This window comes from Crocodylus siamensis, chromosome 9 (genome assembly GCF_052110815.1).
Source record: "Crocodylus siamensis isolate JL-2025a chromosome 9, ASM5211081v1, whole genome shotgun sequence".
NCBI classification, from domain to species: domain Eukaryota; kingdom Metazoa; phylum Chordata; order Crocodylia; family Crocodylidae; genus Crocodylus; species Crocodylus siamensis.
In genome coordinates, this window is record NC_143403.1 from 32,233,191 (window position 1) to 32,258,922 (window position 25,732).

At 40.1% G+C, this 25,732-nt stretch overlaps 1 protein-coding gene across 2 annotated transcripts in view; it reads left to right on the plus strand.

The window, feature by feature from the left end:
* NFATC3 (nuclear factor of activated T cells 3) overlaps positions 1-25,477 on the plus strand; it is a 156,186-nt gene extending 130,709 nt beyond the window's left edge. Inside the window, exons 10-11 of one of the 2 annotated variants that reach the window (XM_090061944.1) lie at positions 13,838-13,939; positions 21,858-25,477. In XM_090061944.1, the coding sequence (XP_089918070.1) occupies positions 13,838-13,939; positions 21,858-21,982 (227 nt within the window). In that variant the 3' untranslated portion in view covers positions 21,983-25,477. The remainder of the gene's footprint in view (positions 1-13,837; positions 13,940-21,857) is intronic. The other variant, XM_090061946.1, reaches the window with a different exon arrangement.
* The last annotated feature ends 255 nt before the right edge of the window (positions 25,478-25,732 follow it).

Below are 25,732 nucleotides of genomic sequence, written 5' to 3' on the forward strand. Positions count from 1 at the left end.
CATCCTCCATCCTTTGTAGGCCTTTCTTTTTAGCCTCAGGAGGTCTGCTAGGTCCCTGGAGAGCCAGGGGGGGCTGCTGTGTTGTCTTGCTGCCTTTTCTCTGAGATGGAACAGACTTAGCTTGTGCATTGAGGATCGCTCCCTTGAGGAGCAACCACTCTTCTTGAACTCCCCTCTCCCTGGGGTCATGGTCCCTTAGGGCCTGATTGACAAACCTCCTGAACTTGTCAAAGTCGACTTTCCTGAAATCAAGGACTTCCATGTTGCTGAGCTGACTGACTTGCCAGCTTTACGGTGGATGGTGAAGGTGATCAACTCATGGTCGCTGTCACCCAGCTCCCCATCGATCACTAGGTTGCCGATTAGGTCATCCAGAGTAGCCAGTACCAGGTCAAGCAGCACTTTGCCTCTCATTGGCCCGTAGAATTCTTGAGTCAGGTAGAGGACATCCACGCATGATAGGAAGCTTGGCAACCGCTCAGATTTGGCTGAGTGATCCTCCCACGAGATGTCTGGGTAATTGAAGTCACCCATGACAGCCATGGTCCTGGAGCATGTGGCCTCAGCCAGTTCCTGGGCGAACTCCTGGTCAAGCTCAGGACTTTGGGTGGGAGGTCTGTAGTAGACTCCCACCGTTGTGTCCCCTGTGCCGTGTTCCCCATGGATTTTAACCCGGAGGGTCTCCAGTCGTCCACCTTGGTCGCCAGTATCAGCTTGCAGGGACATGTAGCTTTCCTTAACATAGAGAGCTACATCCCCACACCTTTTATCTACACAATCCCTCCTGTACAGGGTATAGCCATCTATACTCGAGGTCCAGTCGTGGGTGGAGTCCCACCAGGTCTCTGTTATTCTTCTGACATCATAATTCTTTGCATTGAGCAGGAGGACGAGTTCCTCCTGCTTATTCCCCAAGCTCCTGGCATTTGTGTACAGGCAGGCAGTTGTCCCCTTGGGGGCTCTTGCCTTGTCCACAGATTGTACCAGGGGTGGGCTGCCTTAAGTGCTTTGGCCTACTGGCTTTGCAAGGGTTGCTCAATGGGCCAGCAGTGGCAGTAGTCCTCCCACCCCCCAGTGGGCTTAGTGTAAAGCCTGGTGGAGCAGGTCAGCCAGTCTGGCTGAGAAGAGCCTCCTCCCCAGGGGAGAGAGGTGGAGGCCATCTCTTCCCAGCAGCTCACTGCCTCTCTCGCCAAAGAGCGGTCTGTGGTCATGGAAGCCAAAGCCTTCCCAATGACACCAGCGCCACAGTCTTTGGTTGATTACGTGGTTCCTCCTCTCCCTCCTCCACTCATAGCCTGAGACTGGGAGGATCAATGAGAACACCACCTGTGCCCCCAGACCCTTTAGCCCCACTCCCAAATCCCTGTAGAGCCTCATGACCCAGCTGGGAGTGCTCTGAGCCATGTCATTGGTGCCCACATGAATAAGGAGCATAGGATAGTGGTCTGTGGGCTGGAGGAGCTTTGGGATCTTCTCCACAATGCCCCGGATGCGGGATCCCGGGAAGCAGCAGACTTCCCAGACTAAGGGGTCGGGGCAGCAGATTGCCACTTCAGTCCCCCTCAAGATGAAGTCTTCCACAACAAACACCTTACGTTTTGTCTTGGGGAGAGTGGGGGTGGTAGCTGCAGTTGATCCTGTGTTGCCTGTGGGAGCTGGCAACTCAGCAGGCTCTGCTGGAGCAGCAAGAGGTGTGTACCTTTTGCTAAGCTCTGGCGGGGCAGGGGCCTTGGTGCGGTGGGCCCTTGGCCACGTTGGTCCGTGCTCCTGACTGGATAGTGTGCGAGGTCCCGGAGTCCTCCTTTGTCCTGGAGGGAGACGGGCCTGGCAGTAGAAATCGATCTCCTGCTCACAGTCCCTGGTGGCACGCAGTCTCTGGACTGTGGCCTCGAGCTCCTCCAGATGGTGCACCAGAGACCCCAGTAGGGAGCAGACCCCACACGGGGAGGTGGCCATGCTTCTGGGCCCCAGAGCCTGAAAAAGGGACAGGCTCCCTCCCCCCGCCCAGCCAAGAGCCCATCTGTGTGGACCCCGGAACCATGGGCTCTGTCTAGGTGATGGTCTCTGAGGTGCCCGAGGGGTGGGGCCGCAGAGCCCAAGGGGACCCTAGGGGTGCGACGCATGCCCATCCGTGTCATGCCTCTGGTAGGCTGGCTACGGCTGGGACTGTCTACCTTGGGGGGTTTGCAGGCAGGATCTTGGGCCCTCCCGCGCACCCTCCTGCGCGAACTCCGCACTAACTCGCACGCCGGCAGGCAAGCGTGCCTCTTTGCGCAGCCTGTTCACATGGCTCCCTGGGGGGCTGGGCGAAGTAGGGGCCTGGGCGGGGCTTGACCCAGCCCAGCTCCATGCAGCCACCTCCTCCCACTCATTGAGGGGTTAACCCCCTCCCACCATGGGCCCCGCTTGCCTCTGGCTGTGCTGGGGGTTGGCGGGGGGGCTCTGCGGCTGCTGGGGGGCTTTGGGGGAGCAGGGGTATGGCGGGCTTTCACCCGCGCGTGTCTCACTGCTCTGGAGCCTAACTGGGGCTTTTTTTGCTGTTGGCAGGCCCTCTTAAACTGCGCGCATCAGCAGTTCTGTTGTAAATATCTTTTATCAGTTTGCAAGAAAACATACATAAGATGTTTCAAGTTACGAATTTAAAAACAAACCAATCCCTATAATAGTAATAGGCATTCTTAAGCTATAAAAATGTGAGAACAGTTCTTCAGCATTGAGGTTTAATTTGACTATCTGTAAAAAAAATTTTAAGAGCTTTGAGTAGGAAGCGCCATACAAATGTGAAGTATTGTATATAAAGTGTAGTGAAGTTGCAGTGAGGCTTGTTGTTAAAGCACTGGCTGCCAGTTCATTCCGAAGTATAATGCATGGTGTTTTTATTGCTGTTTTGGGGAAACATTATCATGCCTGTACTTAACCCCAGAGGGACATTTTTTTCCAAGTTGTACAAATTCCATAAAATATTTTGGGCGCCTTTTCAGATAGAATTCAGACTGTTTCTTCTAACTTGTTACAATGTTGAATCTTTGTAAAAACACAGGCCTTTAACATAGATTAAAGAAATATAGTGCAAAAGACCGGAATCTTTTATTGGAATCTCATTACATCTTTGATACTTTGCTTATTTCAATAAGCGAGTATCAAAGATGTAATGAGATTCCAATAAAAGATTCTGGTCTTTTGCACTATATTAGTAGTAGCTGAAGAATTGAGAATTTCTAGTTTGCTGACAGAAGCCCAGGAAACTGGGAATCATCTTTTCATTGTGGTTTTTTTCCTATGTGGCATCCATGTTACAACTGAGAGAGACCTATCCCCGCGGTTCACTAATTTACAGATTTTTTATTACATTTATTGACTTGTTTGGGAGTGGCTGGGCAAGTGTAAAAGTCTTAAGATTCTTCTAGCTTTTGCAAGAGCTTCAGAAAATGATTATGTTTTTCCTGTTCGGTAGTCAAAAATTATGATCAGTAGAGGAGCCTCTTGCTCCTGGTCTGAAGTGTGACTATACTAACTTTAGACAAACTTCCTTCTCTTGTATAATATAATTACAAGGCAGGAAAACCAAAAAAGAATCTCCAGTAAGTGAACATCTTTCCATTTTAGCCAAATTCAAATTGGAACATGCCAGAGGAGCCAAAAGGGACCTAAATGCCAGCTAGCTGCATCCATAGCCTTAATCTGTTTTTCCTGCTGTTCTGACTGCTGCTCCCCTCTACAGCCTGAAGCCAGTGCTTGTTGGCCTTGCAGCTGCCTAGCATACTAGCTCTTTTTTCATCCCGTCACTGCCCAGGCAAGCCTTTTAGACACAGGGGCACTTTCTTCCTGCTCCACGAATGCTCAGACCTAGAGCAGCCTAACCTAGACATTGATTTTTGTCTCCCCGAGTGGCTAATCTGTTGTCACTATCTAGGATTGTTTGTGCTGTACTTCAGACTGTAAAGGCAAAAATCTTGGTCTGTAACCAGGACAGAAGGATGTGTTCTAAAGTGACCACTGTCCCTTTCTGAAGGCTAGCTAGACCTGGACTCCCTTCACTCCACTCCTCCTATGGGATCCACTTCTCTCTCTCTCTCTCTAGCTTCCTCTGTTACAGGCATCTGAGGAACCCTGTTAATTTAATTATTTTTCTCTGATGTCTGAGGTTCTCCTGCTTCTTAATCAGGATATGACCTCCTACACTTAGGCTTATCTATCCCTAACACTTTACCTTTAGCGTTTTGTCCCATCTATTGGGTATGCCTCAGAGAAATGCTTCATATCAGGTAGGAGGAAGGCTAAAGGCGGGCCTCTTATCTTTCAGCTTCTCCTTGAAAATGGCAGTGAAAATGCAAACCAGTGGCAGCCTTTAATTGTTAGTACTGTTTTGTATGCTTTTTTTCTTGTATCTACTAACCAAAAATTACTGGGTTTTACAAATGTTAAGAAAGCAAATGTATTAATTATCCATCTAGTTAAATGCTGAATCTTGATCACTGATTCTAGACAGAAGTATTTGGCACTCATTTCTGTCCTCTCCCATGTATCCATACTGCCACCCATAATAAACTTCTAGTCCTGTGTGTGCCTTCACCCTATGATGTATGTCCTAATTTTTCATTGGGAAAAGCTGGTCTCTAGTTCAAAGTTTTTGTAGTAGTAATGAAGACAAGCCCCTTGACATCTATTCAAGTGTCTGTGGCTTATGACTTTGTTATTGTAGCTTTCCTGTTTACTGCTTTATTAAATTTTAACTTACAAAATATTCCAGTACTATTGTAGTTGATCTAATCTATAAATTCTTGAGTGTTTCTATTTGAGTGACTGCTGCCTATTTTTTTTATTATTTTTTTTTTTACGGTTTTCTGCATTGATAAAAATTTTAATTATACAATTGTAGTTAACCATTTTAAGTTGGTTATAATGGTTATTAGGCATCCACCGATAGAGATTTTGGGGGCTGATTTCGATAGCTGATTTTTAAGGAGGCGTATCAGTTCATACTGATCCGATTCCTGATACCAGCCTGGCAGCTTGAAGAGCTGCGTGCAGCTGGTAAGTCTGTTATGCTGGAAGGGGAGGGGGCAGAAAGGAGTGGGGTGGGCAGATCAAGGCCCCTGTGGTGAGGGAGGAGTGGGTCTGGGGCAGGCACTGGGGCAAGCGCAGGCCAGCCAGGGTGGAACAGGCATGGGACAGAGCCACAGCTCATCTAGGGGGTGTGAGGAGTGGGTGGAGCGTCTGCCACTGCTATGTGTCACTCATCAGGAAGCCGCTTGTCCAGGAGGGCATGTATGTGCCCCCAGATCTGTGCAGGGTGGGGCAGGTTGGGAAGAGTCCCACACAGCTCTGGGCCCAGCCCACCCTGCCCCGCATAGATCTGGGGGCACCCCCCCCCATGCCCTCCTGGATGAGCGGAGGGAACAGAGGCGGGAGCCGCTGGACAAGCAGGTGAGTGTTGAACCAGTGGCTCCCAGACAAGCAGCATACAGCAGCAGGAGTGCCTGTACCCCCTGGACAAGCCATGGCTCTGTCCCATGCCTGCCCTGTCCTAGGTGGGCAGCGCTTACTCCAGCCCAAGCCTCAGCCCCACTCCTCCTTCACCATGGGGGCCTTGATCTACCCCCCTCCATGCCCCTTCCTTCCGCCTTCCTCTTCCACCACATCAGACTTATCAGGTGCACACAGCTCTCCAAGCTGCCAGGCTGTGCTTCTCTATATATTTATGGTTTACACCAGTGGTTCCCAATCTGTCATTGGTACCACCAGTGGTACGCAGACACCTGTCACTGATACACATTAACAGGTTTATTATAATTACTTTATATGACAAAAATTTGCTGGTGGTAGTATCATTTTAAATTGGTGGTGTACACAATCTATCAGAGTTTGGGAACCTCTGGTTTCTGGCACACACAAATTAGTCTGTTACTACCATGAACCTAGTATAAAAGCATTTCACAAGAATACAAACTGTCAGAAGGGCAGAGGAAAGAAAGGTAATGCTGTTTTGATTGAGAACCATGAAAATGCTGCCAGTTTGAACTAGTGCACTATATATTGATATTAAACATACAAGGCTTAACAGAAAACTTGGCCTGAGTTTTCTGGCAAGAGCTCCAATTTTTACTGATTAACTTTGCCCAGGAAAATATTCAGGAAGCAATATTTACTGTTTAATGGCAACTTTTTGGAAAATTTAAATTGATTTTATTGTCTTAGTATTTCACATGTTCCAGTAAAAGCATAAAAAATCCCAGGGACTTCTGCATTAAAATTTAGTGGCAGTGTTTTGTATGCTTTCTGAGTGCCTTTTGTCAGGTATGCAGTGTGTTGGAAGTAAAATAAAAGATGATTCTGATTTTTAAGATGGTGCAGTGGATATTAGAATATTAGATAACAACAGGCTGGAAAGGAGAACCAGATATTCAGGGAGAGGTTGATGGCAGAAGGTCAGAGAAAGGAGGAGTTAGCTACTCCAGGTGGTGCATAGTGGAAGGAAAGAATTACTGTGATCTTATCTCTGCCAGAGAAGGAAAGGAAGGGAGAAGAACTAGATATTCTTTCTTAGTGTTCACCAGTTACATGGTGAGTAAAATTCCAGTGTAGACAAAGCAGTTCATAGTTTAGGTACTTGTCAGCAGGTCGAGGTAAATGCAAGGGACAAGTTTAAATAGCTAGTACATGAAAACTACCAATTTCCTTACCTTCACTAGAATTTTACCTTTTAATAAGCAAAGTTAGCTAATATTTTTCCTTAAGTAAAGACTCATTCAGGCTAGGGACAGAAGTTACACATAAACCAATGTAAGTGATCAGAAACCAGTTCAAATCTGTAACACGACAGAAGTTCAATGCACATAAACTGCTTTCAAAATAATCAAAACTGTTTTAAGATAAATCAAACAGAACAAATTTAGTTTAAACCAGTTTATTGAACTTCTGTCCCAAATCCCCTCCAGATTCAAGTTAACTCGCAGACCCCCGAGCATCCCAGGATGCTTTGCACCTCCCCTGCAGGCCCCCCACCCCCCTACCCAACAGGGTGGGTAAGCTAGCCTTGGCCCAAGCTGTGTGCTTCAGCCCAGCAGGGAGGTATGCCCCTTCTCCCTCCTCCCCATATCTTCTGGCCTGAACTACTGCAGGGATGTGGCTACATTTCTGGAAGTGAAAGTGAATGTCTGTTCTCTTGCTTATCGGTTCAATTTACACAGCTTAAACTAACCTGAGAAGATTAAATCGATTCAACCTAGGGTATTTTTGACTGTCTGTACTTAGCCTCAGAGAATAGGAAAGAATCGGAAAGGTGATATCTCTCCTGGTTTAGTCTGTCAAGTGTAGTGGGATCTGTCAGACTGAAGACTTTCCCACACTGTGGTACAGGGAAGAGACAAGGAGGCCTGATTTCCAGTTAACATTTTATTATAGATGGAACCTGCTGAGGTAGAATACAAGATGGTGGCCATATTTACAAAGGCAGGGGATGTAGTTTATTGAGGGATTTTTGCAACACCCTAGATGGCTGCAGAATTCCCCTCTCAGCACGCAGCACAATCAAAGTGATGACTGTGCCTACATTTCAGTATTCATTATGTACAATGCTGTGGTTTATTACAGATGTTAAGCAGTTTATATGTCTTCTGATGAGTGTGTAGGGTCTTAGCCACATGGACATAAAAACTGTATTAGGGTTACATATTTAAATTAAAGCTGAATAGACACCAGCTATAGAGTTTTTACACATTTTCAAGCACTGACTGTATAGCTGGTTGGCTCTTTTTATAGCTAGAGAGTCATTTTTAATGTGATTACATGACATGGGTGGCTGGCCTAAATTTATTGTTCAATTAACCAGTAAATTGTGGAATATATCTAACAAAAATATTTTCTAGTTAGTAAAATAAATTTATCATCACTTTCTTTTAATAACATGAAGTTGGTAGTAGAATTCTTAAAAAGACCATGTCCTGTGACTTTAAAAGTGGGCTAATTTAACTTGCAAGGTAATCTGTAGTTTGCTATTACAGAGTCCTTGGCCTATCACATGCCCTCTTAGGGGAACACAAACCAACAAAATCACAGCTGGATGCTCCACTAGAAAATTATGTTGGTTAATTATAGCCTGGCCTGCTGCTATAGTGAAAGGTAACACTGTACCACTTGCTGGTTATGTGCAGTCAAGACTAGGCTAAATATATTACACTAACTGATTTGATGTAGTTACATACCCTCAGCTGTTACAGCTCTGTATGTAGATGACAACCAGAAGGGTAGTATCAGAGGAAACATATGCCGTAGCCTACTTTTAATGTTCCTTGTGACTTACTGGTGGTAATCTTCATCTGAACTATCAATTTATTAAGTGTAGTTATTCAAAATAGTAAATGCCTTTGTATTCTTTGTAAAATTCATAGTACTGTATTTGCTAAAACTGAAGTGCCTAAAATTTGCAAACAGCTGCTGTGTAGATCAAGCAGTATGAATGGCAGCAACGTACTGTACTCTGGTAAGAAAATAAAATCCTGCAAACCATAATGTAGGACTATAATAGCTGTCTGAAGTTTTACTTCTCTCTTCCTAAGTAGTGTCCTCAACCAGTCCTAAATTGTTTAATTTTTAAAATGCCTCAACTACCCTAAACAAGTTTAACTGACTTACCCTTCTATCCTGACATTTCCTCAACTTCAATTTAATCAGATAGCTGAGTATTTTTTCAACTTAATAGATAATAGAATTTCTCTTACCTAAGAAATAGATTTGTGATGCAACATGATGATTTTGTTTTCCTAAACAGGAAATTCTGTGGCATGTTAACCTTTGTCAGTTTTGCATAAACAACAAAACATCTTCATCCACTATAGAGTCTGTTCCATTGTACATATCATGTTTTACTCTTTTACTATTAGAAGATACTTTTCATATATTTATTCCATGTTTATGTCCTTATCTCATTTGAAAAATACATTTAAGCAATAAAGGCTTAAAGTATTTTCAAGTGTACCTAAAATCCTCGTAATTTAATAAAAGGTTGAGGTATTTTTGTATCCTCTATCAAAGTAAAACATGAGCTGTACTAATGCATTTTTAATTTGTCTATGAATTCAAATTAGATAATAACTATTAAAGCCATATGTGAATGTAATTGTAGATTATCTGCTTTTGGAGGTATACATGTCTTTACCATATGCTGAACAAATACTCTGCACCAAGCAAAAGGGATGTTGCTGTGCTTACTAAGTTCCATTAGCCATGAGTACCACAGTTGCCTGAGATATGTGCTTAATTCCAGAAAGAGTCTGATGGGAAATTCCTTGTGAAAATAAGAGATCAGAGGCACAAATTATTCAGAATTATCACTGAATAATGTATTTACTCTTTTTTTTCATTTGCAGTTTAACTGCTTGAGTTATCAACAGTTTGATATATCTGATTGGTTGCGAATTGGTCATATCTCTCACAATTTTGTTTTTCTCAGTTCTCTGATTTGTCTGAGGAACTCTTTTATATGCAAAGGTCTTGAGCACTTTGATGAGGGACTATTAGAGAGTATTAGAGAGAGGTTATAGGGACCTCATAAACATATTTATAAATCCTAAGATACTTTTCTGGGACTACAACAGGCCTGACAGATTTCATTCTTAAAATAAAAATAGTTTTTAAAAAATGGACTACCTTTAGCATGGCTGTGTGTAATTCTTACATTGCATTATTTCCACTGATATCTGTGAAGTCCTACTTTCAAAAACCACCCAGGCATAATGTGACTCATGTAATTCTTATGCTAGAGCTCAGAAATTAGGAAACAGTTCCTCTGTCTAGCATTGTATCCTTTAGTATATCTAGATCTAGGTGATCTTTCAGAAAGAATGCAAATTTAAATCTCCTTTTTAGCAAGCATTAGGACAAGTAAGTCAGTAACTCAAATGTAAATGCAAAAGGCAGGCACAAATATACATGAGGCAAATTTTAATGTGAGCAAACAACACTTTTATAGTCCTTACCCTGCCCTAAGACAAGATTGTTAACAATGATTTTTGCAGCACTTCAGTTTGTGTGCCTATTTTTTTCAGCTGCTTACCACCTCAAGGCATTTTGAAGGCATGTAAGGTATACAAGTCACTTTTGAAAATCTTGGCCTAAATATGTAGTAAAGAAAAACTGGAAATGGAGAAATTTTCTCTCTCAGTTTTCTTAGGATCTGTCTACACATAGTTATTTCAGACCAGCTATTTATGTTTAGCTTAGCCAAGTTCCAAAACTATTTACAAAGAAGGCACTTATTTAAGGATGTCCAACACACATTGTTTATTCAAGAATAGCTATCGTGTTTTATATTTGCACCATAACTTACAACTGTAAACAAGCCTTTGCATTGTGAATCTATCCATTACCTAAATGGTTCCCCCTCCTTTCAGTCTTCAGGTTTTGTAGGGACTCTTGACTGCTGTACCTTATATAGCCACTCTTAGCAAACTCTCTACTGAAGCTGTGACCGTATCAAAAGTCCCATAATCAGTTATTTCGGTATCTTATGAGGTGCAGTTACCTACAAAGGCAGATAAAGCAGAGAGGAGAAAAGAGTAATTGTTCAGTTATTTTGGAGGAATGTACTTTTTTATAATGCATTTTGTCACTTCTCAGGCTCATAAAAAAACTGGAAGGGAACATTATCCAAAGGCCTTCTCCTCTATTTGTGACAATGCAAAAACCATGAAAAAGACCTGATGTTAAACCAGTTCTCCTCTAGTCTACTGACTTGGGACCAAACACCAACTTGTTTTCTCTCAAACTACATTATTTCATCTTTGTTTTATAGGGCAGATTTGCCCTTGGACTTAAATCTTCCTTTCAGGACAAAGCGGTTATATCCTGAGTATTCAGAAAAAGAAATACCAGATACATTTACAGTTATCTGAACATCATAAGCATTTTATTGTTTCCAGATAGTCATAAACTCTAGATGTACTTTAAGCCAGTGGGGCTTAATCTCTCCAGCCTGGATGACAGCTGGATAAGCAGCATGGAGCCAATCCACAGGACAGATCTTGCATGCACTGTCAGTCTGAGAGCCTGATTCAGCACCAGGGCGGCATGCAGGGTCAGTGTATAGGTTCAACCCTGCACTCTGGCATGCCCCTGCGTGGTGGATCTAGCTGCAGTGCAGCTACACACTGGTGCAATCTGACACACAGGACCATGTCATCTGGACTGGGGCAGAATGTGGCAGAATGGAAGCATAGTAGTGTTAGTTGACACAGCCCTGAGAGCAATTAACACTACTAATACTTCCCCACCACCAGATTTCTAGACCCATGGGGTGCCCTCAGAAGCCAGATAATATGGCTCCATGGACCAGATTTGGCTCACATGCTGGAGATTGAGCACCACTGCTTTAAGCCATAAAAACAAGAGGCCCAGTCTTTGGATAGTGAATATCAAGCAATACAGGATAGGGAATTGTTCCAACAGCCATCATTCCAAGGGGTCCATTTTGCATCCATAGAGATCTGAGAAATATATTCTTGTAAGTTGCTGTGACAGGGGCAAGCTTTCATGCCCAGTGCAAGCACTGGCTTGCCTCCTGTGTACGGGCCAGCCACCCACCTCACTCTTCTGCCACACCTTGATGTAATAGTATTAAGGTATCAATTAGGTGGTGGCTGCTGATTTTGAACCACAATGTTTATGGGGGTATCCGCAGCTTCGTTCCACCCCTACATTGTGGCTCAAGCCTTGCAAATGGCATCCCAAGCAGCTAAATTTAGCTGTTCCCTTCACCCATTAGTGTGGTCCCCTCTCTGGGACCTTCAGCTCCCTCTTAGGCCCTGGTCCGATCTCATGCCAGTCAAGACCCCGAGCTTTGCTTTGTGGACACCCCTTGTAGTGGGCCCCTGGCCCTTTTGACCTCTCTATGGGTCTTGGTCCCAGCATGGACCAATTGGGTACCTCAGGTCAGGTCTAAGCTGCTTGCCTGCCTACAGGCTTTGGGGGTCCCCCATTCCTGGCTCAGGTGCTTCACAAAGCATGCCTGACCCTGCGGGATCACACCCCAGCAGGCTCAGGTGCTTCAAGAAGCTTACCTGGCCTTCCCTTCATTAAATAACCCACCCAAAGATGGGGGCTGAGGTTAAGGTGCCCAACCAACCTTACACAGGGGAGGTGATCATTCCTGGCATTTACATGGGGGCTGCCCACCAGGGTGCAGTTTTAGGTCATGCCCAGGACCAGTGTGGCCTCCAAGCCATCCCCATAGCCTCACCCTTACCTCCAAGGTGTTCCTGGTAGAGCTCATCTGCTGGCTGATCACGAACTGCCCTTAGTTCAGGGAGCTGGTCCTATTGGCATGGTCAGATAGAGAAGAGAATACATATTTATATACTGGAAAAGAGGGCCATCTAAGTGATATACCATTCTATTCACAGTATATTCAGAATTAGGAATATATCAATAGAGGCAACAAAGCAAGGATGTCTTAATTGCCACAGAAACAAGCTCTTCAATAACTATACTCCTTTTCACCTCAGCAAAAGTTGCTTAGAACTGTGTGCGTGGTGGATTCATGTGTACAATATGCAAGCAAGTGGAAAAGCGTTTCTCTAGGAGAGTGACACAAATTGTGTATGTCCCTACTATAAAGCAATTGGATCTCTATAGTGCAGCAAACATAAAAGTTCCAAGTTGCTTTTACTTATCCCTCCAGGAGGCTTTATATAAAGATCTGTTGTCTACTCCATCAGAAGTTTCACCCTCTATCACCAGCACTCTTCAGGGCTTTAGTGGCTCTTTAAGGTTTATTCACTTCATCCTTTGGTTCTTCTATACAGCTTCCTACCTGAAATTCCAGATTAGGTCCCCCTTCCTTGCCTGGATTCAGGAAATCTTTGCTTTCTTTGAAAATCACTTTACACCTGGGCAGTACACCTACCAATTTGGTGGGAAAAGTTATCTTAAAGTTATCTTTAAAATAAGAACTTCCTTGATCCTATCCATTTTCCCCAAGAGAAAACTAATTTCCTTTTAGCTCATTTCAAACTCAGTGTGTATTTAACTGAAAGTAGTTGCACTGCATTTCACTTGTCCTGTCTAAACTAGGAAAAACAAATGCTCACTCCTTTGATCCCTAAACAGAGTTTGAAGATAATGATAGCAAAGCAGATGGCTTGCTTGTATCCTGAAGACTAAGCACAAACACCCTAAGGACTATCATAGGCTATCAAGCAATAGCCAATGTAAATTATCTTTAATTGAATTACAGACCATTTTATAAAGTTCCTGGTTTATAGATCACCCCTGAGCCTGTGCTTTTACAGGCTGAAGAGTCAGTCAAAACTCTTGGTATTACTGTATCTTTGCCAAGATCTACTCAGTGAGCTTGCTGGCGTTGGTTAATTCACTGTTCCACTCAATGAGCTCTGTTTTCTGGAAAGATAAATGAGGTGGTAAGTGTTTTTGTCATTTATCTCTTTGAAGTGATCCCCATTTCATCTCGTGTTCTGCTTCTTGACTGTCCCTGAAGGACTGCTGTCTGTGACACAGATCTTCACCTGTACAAGATATACCATTATCAATATTTGGACATGCTGTATTTACTTTCTATGGCCTGGTTGGATTAATTCCAATTAATCCTGGTTGGATTAGTACAGTTTAGGAAAAGCAAAGAGACATTGAGTTCAGACAGACAAATACAGGGTAGGGAAATAACTATTTACAGCAACTGATGTAATCCTTTTTGAAAGCTAAAATTAAACAAAAATCTGTGATTTTTTTTTTCAATTTTTCACTGAAATTCACATCCTGATTGAACTGTAACTTCTTGGTGTAGTTCAGTCAGTAGTTATGTCTGTCTTCTTCTCTGACACAGACAGTTTTATCTCTGACCTGGAATACCAGCCATCAGGTTCAGCAGAGAAATGGACTCAACATTCAGCATTCATATCCAACTCGTATGTGGAAAATCTAGAGGGTGAGTTTGCTTACAGAAATGCTTCAACATTTGAAATTGGAGCAGAAAAAAACAAGGAAGAGAAATACATTATAGTAGTCTTAATAACTACAGATGAAAGGTTCTCTCTAATATCTAAGTATTACTATCATCAGACCTGTATATTTTCTAATATCACAGCCTTGGATGTAGAATTCATCCCTTGAAGCAAAATTTTTTCACCAACTCATCTTTAATAATAAATGTATACCTATCCCTTAAGTTGATGAGGAAAAACTTGAAGACAGATATAAACAAATTATTTTTCCAATGTAATTCAAAGTAAACCACTCAAAAACATGTCTAAAAGTACTGCAAAACCTAATATTCTGTAAGGAACAAGGTTTGTGATTACTTTTTTATAAGTTAAGTAGACCCGGGTCTCAGAGTGTGGCCAGAATGACTGGAGCCAATTTAAATAAATCAGAATTTCTAGAATAGTTTTAAATAGTTTCATGGTAAATCAGGTTTGTCATTTAGATAAATTAAGTTGAACAAAGTGAATTGCAGTACCAACCTACATATATTAATTATGACTAAGAACTTTATAAATATGTCTGAAATACTGCCTAGTTGGATATACTGTGTAACTGAGAAGGAAGTATTTTACACATTTCTTAGAAATCCATCAGCCAGTTCACTTTTTCTTGAAGAATAAGATAATTGTGTATTGTGAATGTCTGTGTTAAAATATTGGCATTGCTGAAAATAGGCAGAAGGCTATTTGAGTCCTGGTTGTGCTTGCTTATCCCCACTTTTCCTGAAGTGTATCTTTCTTTCCTGTGTTCATACGTCTAAAATTCTAAATTTAGAGATTTTTTAAAAGTGTGCTTTCAGTTATTTTTCCACAGAAGTTTTTGTTTAGTCTCATCCATTTATTTTGAATAGGAAATTCAGAAATAGTACTTTGGTCAGCTTGGTTAGTATTCCTACACAACACAATTTAAAAAAAAAATGCAACTTGTGATATCCACATTGGTTTAGTGATAGATAATTGTACAAAGCTATCACCAGGCAATAGATAACCCTGACCTTATCTATGATAAAATCCATATCTTACTGGCAGAGCAGTGCTAACAGTAAAGCAAACAGTTACAATTCTGAAATATGGTACATGTTTTGATACATTTTAAAACACCTATCAGGATGGCACTTCTAACGATAGTTAGAAAGTAGTAACAATTATTTGAGGGTTGTCCCCAAAGAATCCATTCTTAATGCAGTGCTGTAAAATGTCCTTTCTGAATAGCAGTCTGGGGATGAGAACTATATAGCTTGGTTCCAAACATTCTTGTGCCCAAGTTTTCATTGGAATGGCGGTCTCTGTAGAAGCTTGGTAGTGAAGTCTCCTTCACGAATGCTTCAGTGAATTTTCTTCAAGTGCAGGCTGCCAGTCAACTTGACCCAGTACTATGTAATTTTTTATTTAAAGTGTGCTCGGTCTACTTGTTACCATCTGCAGAGGACACTGGGGGTTGCCTTTGTGGTATCCCTGAGAGACAGAGCTTTTTGGCACTTGCATAACACCATCTGATGGTTGCACCTCTTCTAGTTTATAAGCCAGCAACTGTGCAATACGTACAGCTTGTCTCAGCCTGGCACTGTCTTGTATGAGATGTACTCTGGGTTCTCTCCTTTTTTGCCCCATTTCCACCCTGGTAGATGTAGTGAGAGGATTTAGAAAGAAGTAGACTGGAGAACAAAGCCGTTAAGAAGGGACTGTCCGGGTCCCCTCCTTTGATTCAACATCCCCAGAATGCCTTTCTCAAGAAATCTTTTCTGCTTAGATCTTACTTGGGATGTCCTTTGTTGAGGAAACAGATACACCCACCTCTATGTACTTAATCTAAGCCCCAGTTACTACTGAATGAAAATAACATTTCCCAGATCCAAAACATCCTGTTCCTCAAAAGATATTTTGTCTCCCGAGTTAACCCTGTCTCTTCTGCCTCCCAGGAGAGCTGTTAAGTCTCTCAGGATTTCTTCAAGAGATTCTTGACATTCCAGAGGTCGCACAGAAATAACAAACTAGGAGACATTCTCCATACAGTAACTCTAGGCAGAATAATGGTGTGAATTAGTGAGGTTTTGCTCAGAACTGCTGAGGTATTCTGACACACTCCAGCTTCTGTACCATTTACTTCAAAGAGAACAGAAAGCAGATGGAAAACCAGCCACTTCCCACAAAGGGGTTAAACTACATTTGTCAGCCTCAGACCACTAGTTCATTGATAGTGCAAAAGGCTCAGGAAAGATTCTAGCAGGAAGGAAATTTAGAGACAGCAACAAGGACCTGAAAGGACTAGATTTTTTTTTTTTTGTCGTGAGTTCTGTTCGACAATCGTTTAAATGATGATGGACAAGTCACAAGCCCTGCTCTAAAAATATACGTTGTATTTTTGTAAAGTGTTCTTTAGAATAGAAAGCCAGGTTTAGCAACAGGAGGAACTTAACACCCTCATCCCTGAACCAGAACCTCAGCAGGCTGCATTTGCCATTTGATACAACTGTAAGGACAATATCAGGCATCAACATGGAGTACTCTTCCTGGCCCAATGTTTCTGATGTCGCAGAAGTTGTCCAGCCACTACAGAAACTTATCTTTGACAGGACAGAGCTGATTCATAGCAAGGCATAGCTGTCTTGAAGTATAGTACAACCTGTGTTCCCTGGATCTATGTATCACAAACATCTAAGTAATTACATTTTGTCAGCAATGTACAACTGTGTGTCTATACGATAATAATACATGAAAATAACTGTGGCTTTTACAGTCCATTTAACTTAACCAATAATTTTGAAAACTGAGGAACAAATAGCTTGAAGTTTGGCACATGCTTAAATCTGAGTCATGGTATAACTCGCTCTCAAGGGAATGGTTAAAGGGCCTGCTCTGTAAGATACATGAGATAGCAACAGATGCACCTTGACTGTTCTCCTGTTTGTTGCATCAGGGTACACAAACATCCTGTGGTATTCTTCTGGGAAAAGATGTATTATACCCAAATGCATTCATATGTGTTTTTAAAGTATTTTTGTTTTGGTGGAAGGAATTTCTATGTTTGTTTTAGGGAGCTATGAGGGAGAAGATGGGGATTGTACATTTATTAATGCAAGAGCTGGAGTTGGTGGTCTTTTTCCCATATTAAATTTTGTAACCCTTTTATTTTTTTAAACTTTGCTTAGTAGGGCTTCCAATGCCTTTCAGGCCTTGGATTATTGTTATTCAGAATCCTGTATCTGCTCTGCCTCTGAGCTTCTGAAATTATTGGGTTTTAAGTGCACCTATACACATGCAGAGAACCTGCTCCAATGTGGTATAATTACAGCACGTTGAAGCAGACTCAGTTAATTGAGTCTAATACATGAGATGCTGCTAATACATGAGATGCTGGAGTCTGCTGGAGCATAGTAACTACTCAATTGAGTCTGCTGGAGCATAGTAGTTACCATGCTCCAGCAGATTCCAGCATCTCATGTATTAGTGTCCCTGCACTGAAAATTGGTGTCAGGGGTGCTTTAAAGTTCATTCGGCAAGCTTTAGCTAAAGTGACCCTGCCACAGATGCTCCAGACGCTTTAATTAGAGTGCCTCTCAGAGCCACTCTAATTCAAAGCCTCCTTCCCCGCTCCCAGAGCACATGTATAAATACCCTAAAACACTAGTAGAGAGCATGCTGTTCTTTCATGAGTTGATCATTTGTGTTACCATGAAATCGCCTGTAGCTGTAAAGAAAATGCTTAGAGGTATGAAGTGCATTCTCTTCCAAATTCTATAGACTTCATTTTTTTTCAATACCTTTCCAGGAAATTGTAGAGTAAAATGGATTCTCTAGGAAAGGGTGGAGTAGCAGAAACCCTTTTTCAACAGTTAGGGAGGTAGGTGTGAGAAATTCACTCTACCAAAAAAGGTTTGGGAAAGGGCTAGGTATTTTAAGCTTATTCAGGGTTCAGCTAAACTTAGTTTGCTACATCAGCATAGAAACGTGAGTTGTGCCAGCAAAACCTTCGATGTAGTCAGTTTATAACAGCAAAAAGGTACGTTTGTCAGTATAACCTATATCAGTTAGATGATTAAAATAACTACTTTTTATGCCAGTATAATGTATCTTATACTAGAGCTTCTGCTGGTACAAAATGCATAATTCTGATATTACTATAGCAGCAAATGTTGAAGGCTGGATCTGCACCAGAAACATCTCTTGGTTACAAGATGATGATGATGGAATATTGCACTATATCTAAATTACCCTTATACTGGTACATTTTAGGGATGGTGGGGCTATCAACCTGCTGTTAAAACTGGCCTTGTGGTACACTCAATAGTCCATTTAAAATATACAAATAAAGGAGCTAACTGGTAAATATTAAACAACCAGAAATGAAAAATACTAAAAGGTAAATAATAAATAATGCAATACTTTAGCAGCTACTACACCACACAAACAACATTTGTATTCATAATATAAAAGTGATTTTAAGCAGTACAGCTTTAATGCCGCATGGCTTATGCTATTCAATTAGTAAATATTGCCTTGGGGAGCTCTCTAAAATATCTTCCAATAGAATGGTGATCTATACAAACAACAACAGAGACCAGTTTGTTTTGATGCTAAATGCAAAATAAGCCATCTATCAAAACAGAGATAGTAACAGTCTAACTTCCAAAGAATAAAAGGATTTTAGATGTATACTTGTGTTTTGTTTTATTGCTCATCAAAGATTTAACAGTAATGAGCAGCTGCATTTTCTGATTTGTATTATTAAAAAAAAAATTAAAAACTCTTCAGCTACATACAGTGTACACAAAACCAATAAGTTATTGCTGAGTGCTGATGTTAGATTCATGTAAGTACTGCTACTCCTTTTGAAAGAGACATTAAAATCTGTAGGACTATGCTACTAATTGGAGAGCACCTAGATTTTTTGGGAAGTATCATGCTCTGCAATAGCAGCTCCTTCAATGGTGATACAAGAATAATAATTCTGTTTACTTTGTGAAGTTCAGGTACAGAATATAAGGCAAAAATATTTAAGTATCAGTGTTTTGAGATCAGTTTTTTGTTCTATACTGTCAGTTTACCAATACAAAATATTTAAAACAGAATTGTTTCATATGCTAGAAAGGAATAAGAATAAAATCAGTTGAGTACGTCCTGGTATCTTGGTACCCACAATATATCCTTTTATAAGCAAATCTGTTGTCTTTACAACTGTGTAAAATTTCCATTATAACTACTTTCCTCACTTTCAGATTACAAATATAAATTAAGTAAATCATTAATTGAAAAGATGGATAAACTTATAATAAAGCTAACTTAAAATAAATTACTGAGTGTAGAAAACTTAAGTGAAGTGTGTAAAGAGCTGTACTGTTTAAATATCTAGCATGAGAGTATTCTTTTTCATGTTGGCTCAAGCAGAATTGAATTTCTTTATGAAGGATAACATTGCTTAATCCTTGAACAGCAGTCACTTTCTATGGCTGCATACAAAACATTTCAGTGGTTTTCTGTTCTTCAGATTTAGGAAATCGTGTATCTGTTTCTGTATCAGAGATACTGAAAAGTAGTTTATAAAATGGAGCATGTGCAGGGTAAGTTCTCTACCTTACTCGAATGCCTTTAAGTGCATAATGAACACTTACGCAGCTAGACCAGAGTTGTCCCACTGGTGGTTGACGTAAGGCTCTGGAGCATCTGCCGCTCCTCCAACGCTCCTCCCATTGCTCCTGTTGTTATAGTAGCTGGGCTCTTCTGGCCTCCAGCCTCTCCTTCCTGCCCTGTTCCTGGGACCAGGACAGCAGAGTGTGGGGGAGGGAAGGAGGAAGAGGACATTGGGAAGAGCATTTGTTGCCTGTGCATTGTGCACAGGTGGGGAAGAATAGCCAGGCTGCACATGCAGCTGAGAACGGAGCCAGGCTGCCTACAGAGGGATGGAGTAGTGGGTTGCTCATGCAGTGGGGAAGGACTGTGAGAAGGCTGCCCCTGTGGTGCATGCCTGTGCAGCATATAGCTTGCAAGGCTGCAGTGCCCCCAGCACCCAGAAGTTAGACAGCCCTAAGCTAGGCAAAAAATCTTGTGTCCAGGTTAAAGACTCCACAACAGTCCACCTTCATTCAGGAAAGGATATTTCCTACTATTAAACTGTTTCAAAGAAGCACTCTAACAATTTGGGATCCCATCTGGCAGTCTCAGTTTGTTTGGTATTAAGATTATGGAGTCTTGAAAGCAAAAACTGAATTCTTAGTGAACAAGGGTCAGCCAAAACCTGCAGAGAGTATGCTGTTACCCGAATGGCGGAGCTAGCTTCTCTTGTACACTGACAGATGCAATGCAGTTTCCAGACTCAGAGCTCTTCATAGAAATCGGCTAATAGCAAGATCAGTACTTCTGCTATTTAGGTGGTAATGGCCCTGATTCAACCAAAATATTCAAACCGAGGTCAAAAGAACTATGGAGACACATGTATGCCGAAGTACCATGCTGAATGGGAGGCTGTGCAGTGCTGCCACTCCAAAGTTTGTAAATAAAGTTAGGTTAGGTCTGTTTGAATTAGGAATAGTCAAGCTAACTTCAAAATATTTTGAAGCTTTCATGTATTATTTAATGTCTAGTATACTGTCCCTTATCTTTGCAAGTACTTGCTAAGTTTTATTTTTGATAGTATTTAAAATTCCAAAGGAAGTACAGTTAATGGTTTGAATCCCTACTTGTTATACAATTTGTATAACATCTTAAATATTACTGGTCTGATATTCTTTTTTGTTGTTAAAACTGGTATTACCTGACTTTTATTAAGTGTTTTGGTATGAAAGTATTTAAATTTTCCTCTAAAAAATAAATATTTCAGCTCTTATCCTGAGTTCAGTTTGGTTGGTCTGGTGAGGACATTGTATTTTTTTCCAATATTTCCAATGATATTATTTTTAAATTTATCATAGTTAAATGTAAATATGTTAATGTAAATTATCATATCCCAAAAAAGTCATAATTTGGGAACAGACCTGCAGTTCTTTTTGAGCAAACGTTCAAACTGAAAGAAAGAATATGAAGAAGAGATAACTGTGTCTAGGGCTTATAATACTGAAAACTTTAATTCTTTAATTTTAGGGCTTTTTTAATAAATAGGCTTGTGAATTTAAAGTTAAAGTAATCGTATTCCTTCTTGCACCTTCTGTTTAATAGTAAATTATGTTGGTGTATTGACCCTTTGGCATGTAAATTATGTTATTTATTTGATGATTATCCATTTTTAGAAGGGCAGTATCTTTCTGACAAAAGATGAGAAACTTGTCTGTTTCTTGAACTTGACTTTGCAAGTCTGTTGAAGATGCATTTTTAATTAAGCTCAAGGGTTCTTCAATAGAGTGAAAAGAAGGATTTTATTATTAAAATATTAGTTGTTGGTCTAGTCCCCGAGTTGCTTAGAGACCTAGGAAATGAGAAGAGGACTGATCAGTTATGGATCCTAAAGCCTGCCAAAATAATGCATCATGCAAAGTAAGTTTTAAGTTTAACTGCTCTTCATATTCAGTAAAGACCTACAACAGAAATAGCTGAGGAAGCCTATATTGTAGTAGTTTAGACTGTGCCTTTGTGTTTATCAGTTCCCCATTTTCATGAACCTACATTCACTCCAAACATTTCTTTCAAAGGCAACATCTTAGGTATCTTCAGAAGCTGTCAGCAATAACAATGTAACATAATATAGCAATTCACTTTCCTTTGCTAATGTTACCAAAATGTATTTTCATCTTGTGCATTACAGGAAAATTCTTTCAACTCTAAGCTAAGAGTATATTATTATATTTTTGGAAAAAGTAAAAGCAGCCAGGCAATAAGGCAAGTATGTTTACATTGGCTTGCAATGTTATAATTTTTGTTCTTTTTATTTTTTAGTGAATGAGATCATAGGAAGAGATATGTCACAGATCTCTGTGACGCATGGAGCAACAGTGGCCAGCCAATCTCCACATGTATGCCCTGGATCTCTGGAGACAGAAATATTAGATGAAGTCCAGTAGTGGATAAGCTTACAACTAAACACCTAAGAAATTCTGCAATTTTCCCTGAAAAATCTTTATCTCCCTTTCTTACACTTTTACTGTGCTTCCAACTCTGTGGCCTTTATGAACTGGAACAGCAGATCCTTGCAGAGCCCTTTTAGTGGGTTACACTTTTAATGTGGAGTGAGAGCATTTTTAATTCTAGTTCCTCAGATGCTGTAAAAAGTGTCTTGGTGAATGGACATAAAGAAGCAACAAGATGTTTTAACTGTTTAAACATTAAATACAAGCTTTGCTTTTTTGCATTTGAATATAGAGTACTTTTATATTGTAAGTGCTTCAAAAGTGTGGAGATGTTAGATTTGCTCTTATAATATTCACAGTACTGAATGTGAAAAAAAATTTAATATGCATCTTCAGTGTGCTGCTTTCCCTTAGAAAAGGTAGTATAGTTGTAATTGATGATTTGTACACCTTTTAGTCATTTTGGAGAGCCTTTAAGCTTATATTGTTTAACAAATAATTTTTTACAATGAAATCTTCCAGAGGCAAAACATAATAGTCATCCTAAGCCAATGCCTTGGAAGCCATTCTGTATAAAATACTTTATAGTTTTCTTTCTTAGATTCATAGGAAGCAAAGCCAAATGTAGATCTGCACTTCTTTATAAAATGAAAATGTAATTTGATAGGCTACAAAGAGACCATTCCATCATGGAAGTGTTTGGGACAGAAATGACATTCCAAAAATTTATCTTTTATAACTTTATGGATAATCTTCCTGTGCTTTGTTAGCACAGACTTCTTACTGAAATACCCTTTTTCATAGAAATGTTATATTTGTAATGAGAGTTGAGAACTAGAATTTTAGAGTAAAGAACGTTAATTTCAAAGTCATGTTAGAAGAGGGTAAATTTGTCATATGTGAAGACAATTTAGGTGTCTGTTATCCCTATGGAATATTGTTTTAAGATCAGTGTTCAGTGGCAGTAGTTTTCCATGTGCCAGGTAATTTGCTTACATTCATATTTTATATGCTGTCTAAACAATGCCACTTTGAAATGCAATTGATGAAATTATATTATACACTTTAAAAGTAGTACATAAACTAGTTTGCCCACATTTAATGGTAAATTTGTAAAACAGGACTTACTTCAGAGTAAAATATGTAACACAATATCTTGTGGCATTGATCTTACAGATCATGTGAAAGGATGCATTTCCCTCATGTACTTACTTAATCTGATAGTACTGTTTTACACTATATGGCTCTTAAAATCTTGGGCCTCTATGATTAGAAACCTAGGCAAGGACCCATAACTGCCTACTTAGGCCACATTATGTATTTCCCAAGAGGTCGTAGTTTACAGACCTTTCCAATGGAACATACAGGGTGTACAAAAAGTAAGCGTACAAAAAGCTTCAAAGTACACTATAAGTCAGATTATTTTTAATTTGTAGGCCATTTTTAGTTCCTCAGTTGAATGAAACTTATGTTCTAGTGAAAAAAGCAGCAAATACTTTTGGCCTTAGTTATCCAAAGATAGGGAGGGAAGGGGGAATCATGCTGAAATTAGTTCAGGTATTTCAGGGAATTTTCAATAAATTTAATGTAGGTAGACTTGTCTCCTTTGTGTCTCACTTTTAGAGAAATGAAGCTACCAGCTCAAGTTTTGACTTTTTACTTATCTGGTTTAATAGAAATGCAGTAAAACACAAAAGAAAAAGTCTTAATTTAACATCATTATTGAGGTCATTGTGAAGCCATTAAAGTAAATATGCATTTTGTGATACCCATGTGTTGACAGAGCAGCCTAGGGAAATTTTACATGGACCCTCTTGTAAATGAATCATCAATTTATTCACATAAATGTGAATATGATATCCTAGCAAAACTGTTAAACTAGAAATACCATGACTTTATATTTGTTGGATCATGGACCTTTAGAAGACCTACATTTTAAGTGGATAAAATTGAAACTTTCTTCCATGAATTACTGTTTAAACAAACTAGTGGCTTTTAAAAATTCAACAAAGGGTGATTGTGCTGGGGGTTCAGAACTTTAAAATTTGAAATAAGTTTATGCAAGGCCACTTTACGTGTACATACATTTCTGAAAAAACTGTACTCTGGGAAACTAAGCATCCTTTCGGTGAATGTACTGTAAAAATGTATAAATCTCAAAATCCAAATAAGTTCTTTTTGGCAGTTCTTTAAAGGGTGATATTAAAACTATCCGCCACTGGTGCTTCTTTACTCTGTCCTCTACTCACATTAAGTTTAAACATCCTAAAAAGGGTTGAAGTGTTCAGAAATACAGCTAGTTATGTTTTTATAACACTTTTTGAAACACTGTAAGCTGTGTAACCGTCTTTAGACTATGTGCTGGTGGCAAGGTGTGTTCCAGTTTTCATTAATTTACCAGATCTCCTGCATTAATCAATATTTTAGGGGAATTCTAACTTATGAGCTGTCCATAATGTGTGAGTTTTGTGCTCCTTACTAACTGGTACAGCCTCTTCTCCTTGCAAGTCCTGTTAGTGAGTAGCTGGAATTCATGCTGTACCTAAAATATGGGAGCCCATACAATCCAGAGTTGCTATGCACTAAATCTTCTGATGCCTTTAAATACCTTGATGCCTGTAGACATAGAAATGCTTTCCTATTTAAAAAAATAAAAATATAGCTTTGGTTACTAAAGCAGTTTTGTATTTGCCTTGTAAAAGCTTCAGTACAAGGGTCTTAATTTTTTTGGCTTGTGTGATACTATAGATAAAGACTGTTAATCTTGAGTAATGCAGTGGTATAAAAGCACACAATCTCCATTGGACTATGCAAATTTAAATTTATAACAGTACCCTGTAACTTGATATTTTGTTGGCATCCACTTTCTTGTCCATCGTTTTCCCCCTGCCATAACCACCTCCAAAACTCTGCTTTCCAGTTTGATTTTTAGATATTAAATCAAGGAAAGCCTCATTGATAAAATTGCTTTTTTCTACAAAGAAGGTGGAGGATCAATGTTAGGAATAAAAATCAAAGAATGGTATTTAGCACATTAAATATGGTCTATGAATCAGTACCATTTCTGAAATTAACCTTAAATCTGGCAATCAATCAGACTTCCTCTATTAAACCTTTCATTATATCAGTGGAACTGCCATCCTTTTTAAAACCAAAGATTGAAGAGATAAAATGACAGCTTGTTCTGATGCAAACAAAGCTTTGAAACTCTATTTTTGATACACATAATGGGTGTCATTCCTTGAAGTTTGGAAATCATTCAACAATTTGAAGTTTTATATTTAAAAATATAGGACAATAAAGATTAAGTTCTAGATGTTTACAGAGCCTTGTATTGTAATTTCATGTACATTTTGTATTTTAAACATTTTTGTAAGTTATGATTGCAGTGCTACTTGCAGAAATACAAAGGGAAGAACTTGCATTTTAGCCTCTTGAATCATAGTGTTGAAATAAATGATAAAATGCAAAAAAAGTGCCATTTTTTACTGAAATACATAACCTGAATGAGTGGAGCAGAACTGTTATTAATACTCTAGCCCAGTGGTTCTCAGGGGGGTACACAATTTAAAGGTTCTGGTAAAAATGGGGAATAGAGGTGCAAACCCCCTTTGGATCTCTCTCTCATTCTTGCAGTGGTGCCAGATTGCACCTGAGGCACTGGTGGGGAGAGAATGAAGCGCTACTACCCAGTCATGCTTTGGTGGTCAGAAGGCCCCTGGCCATGGGGGTTAGGGAGCAGCT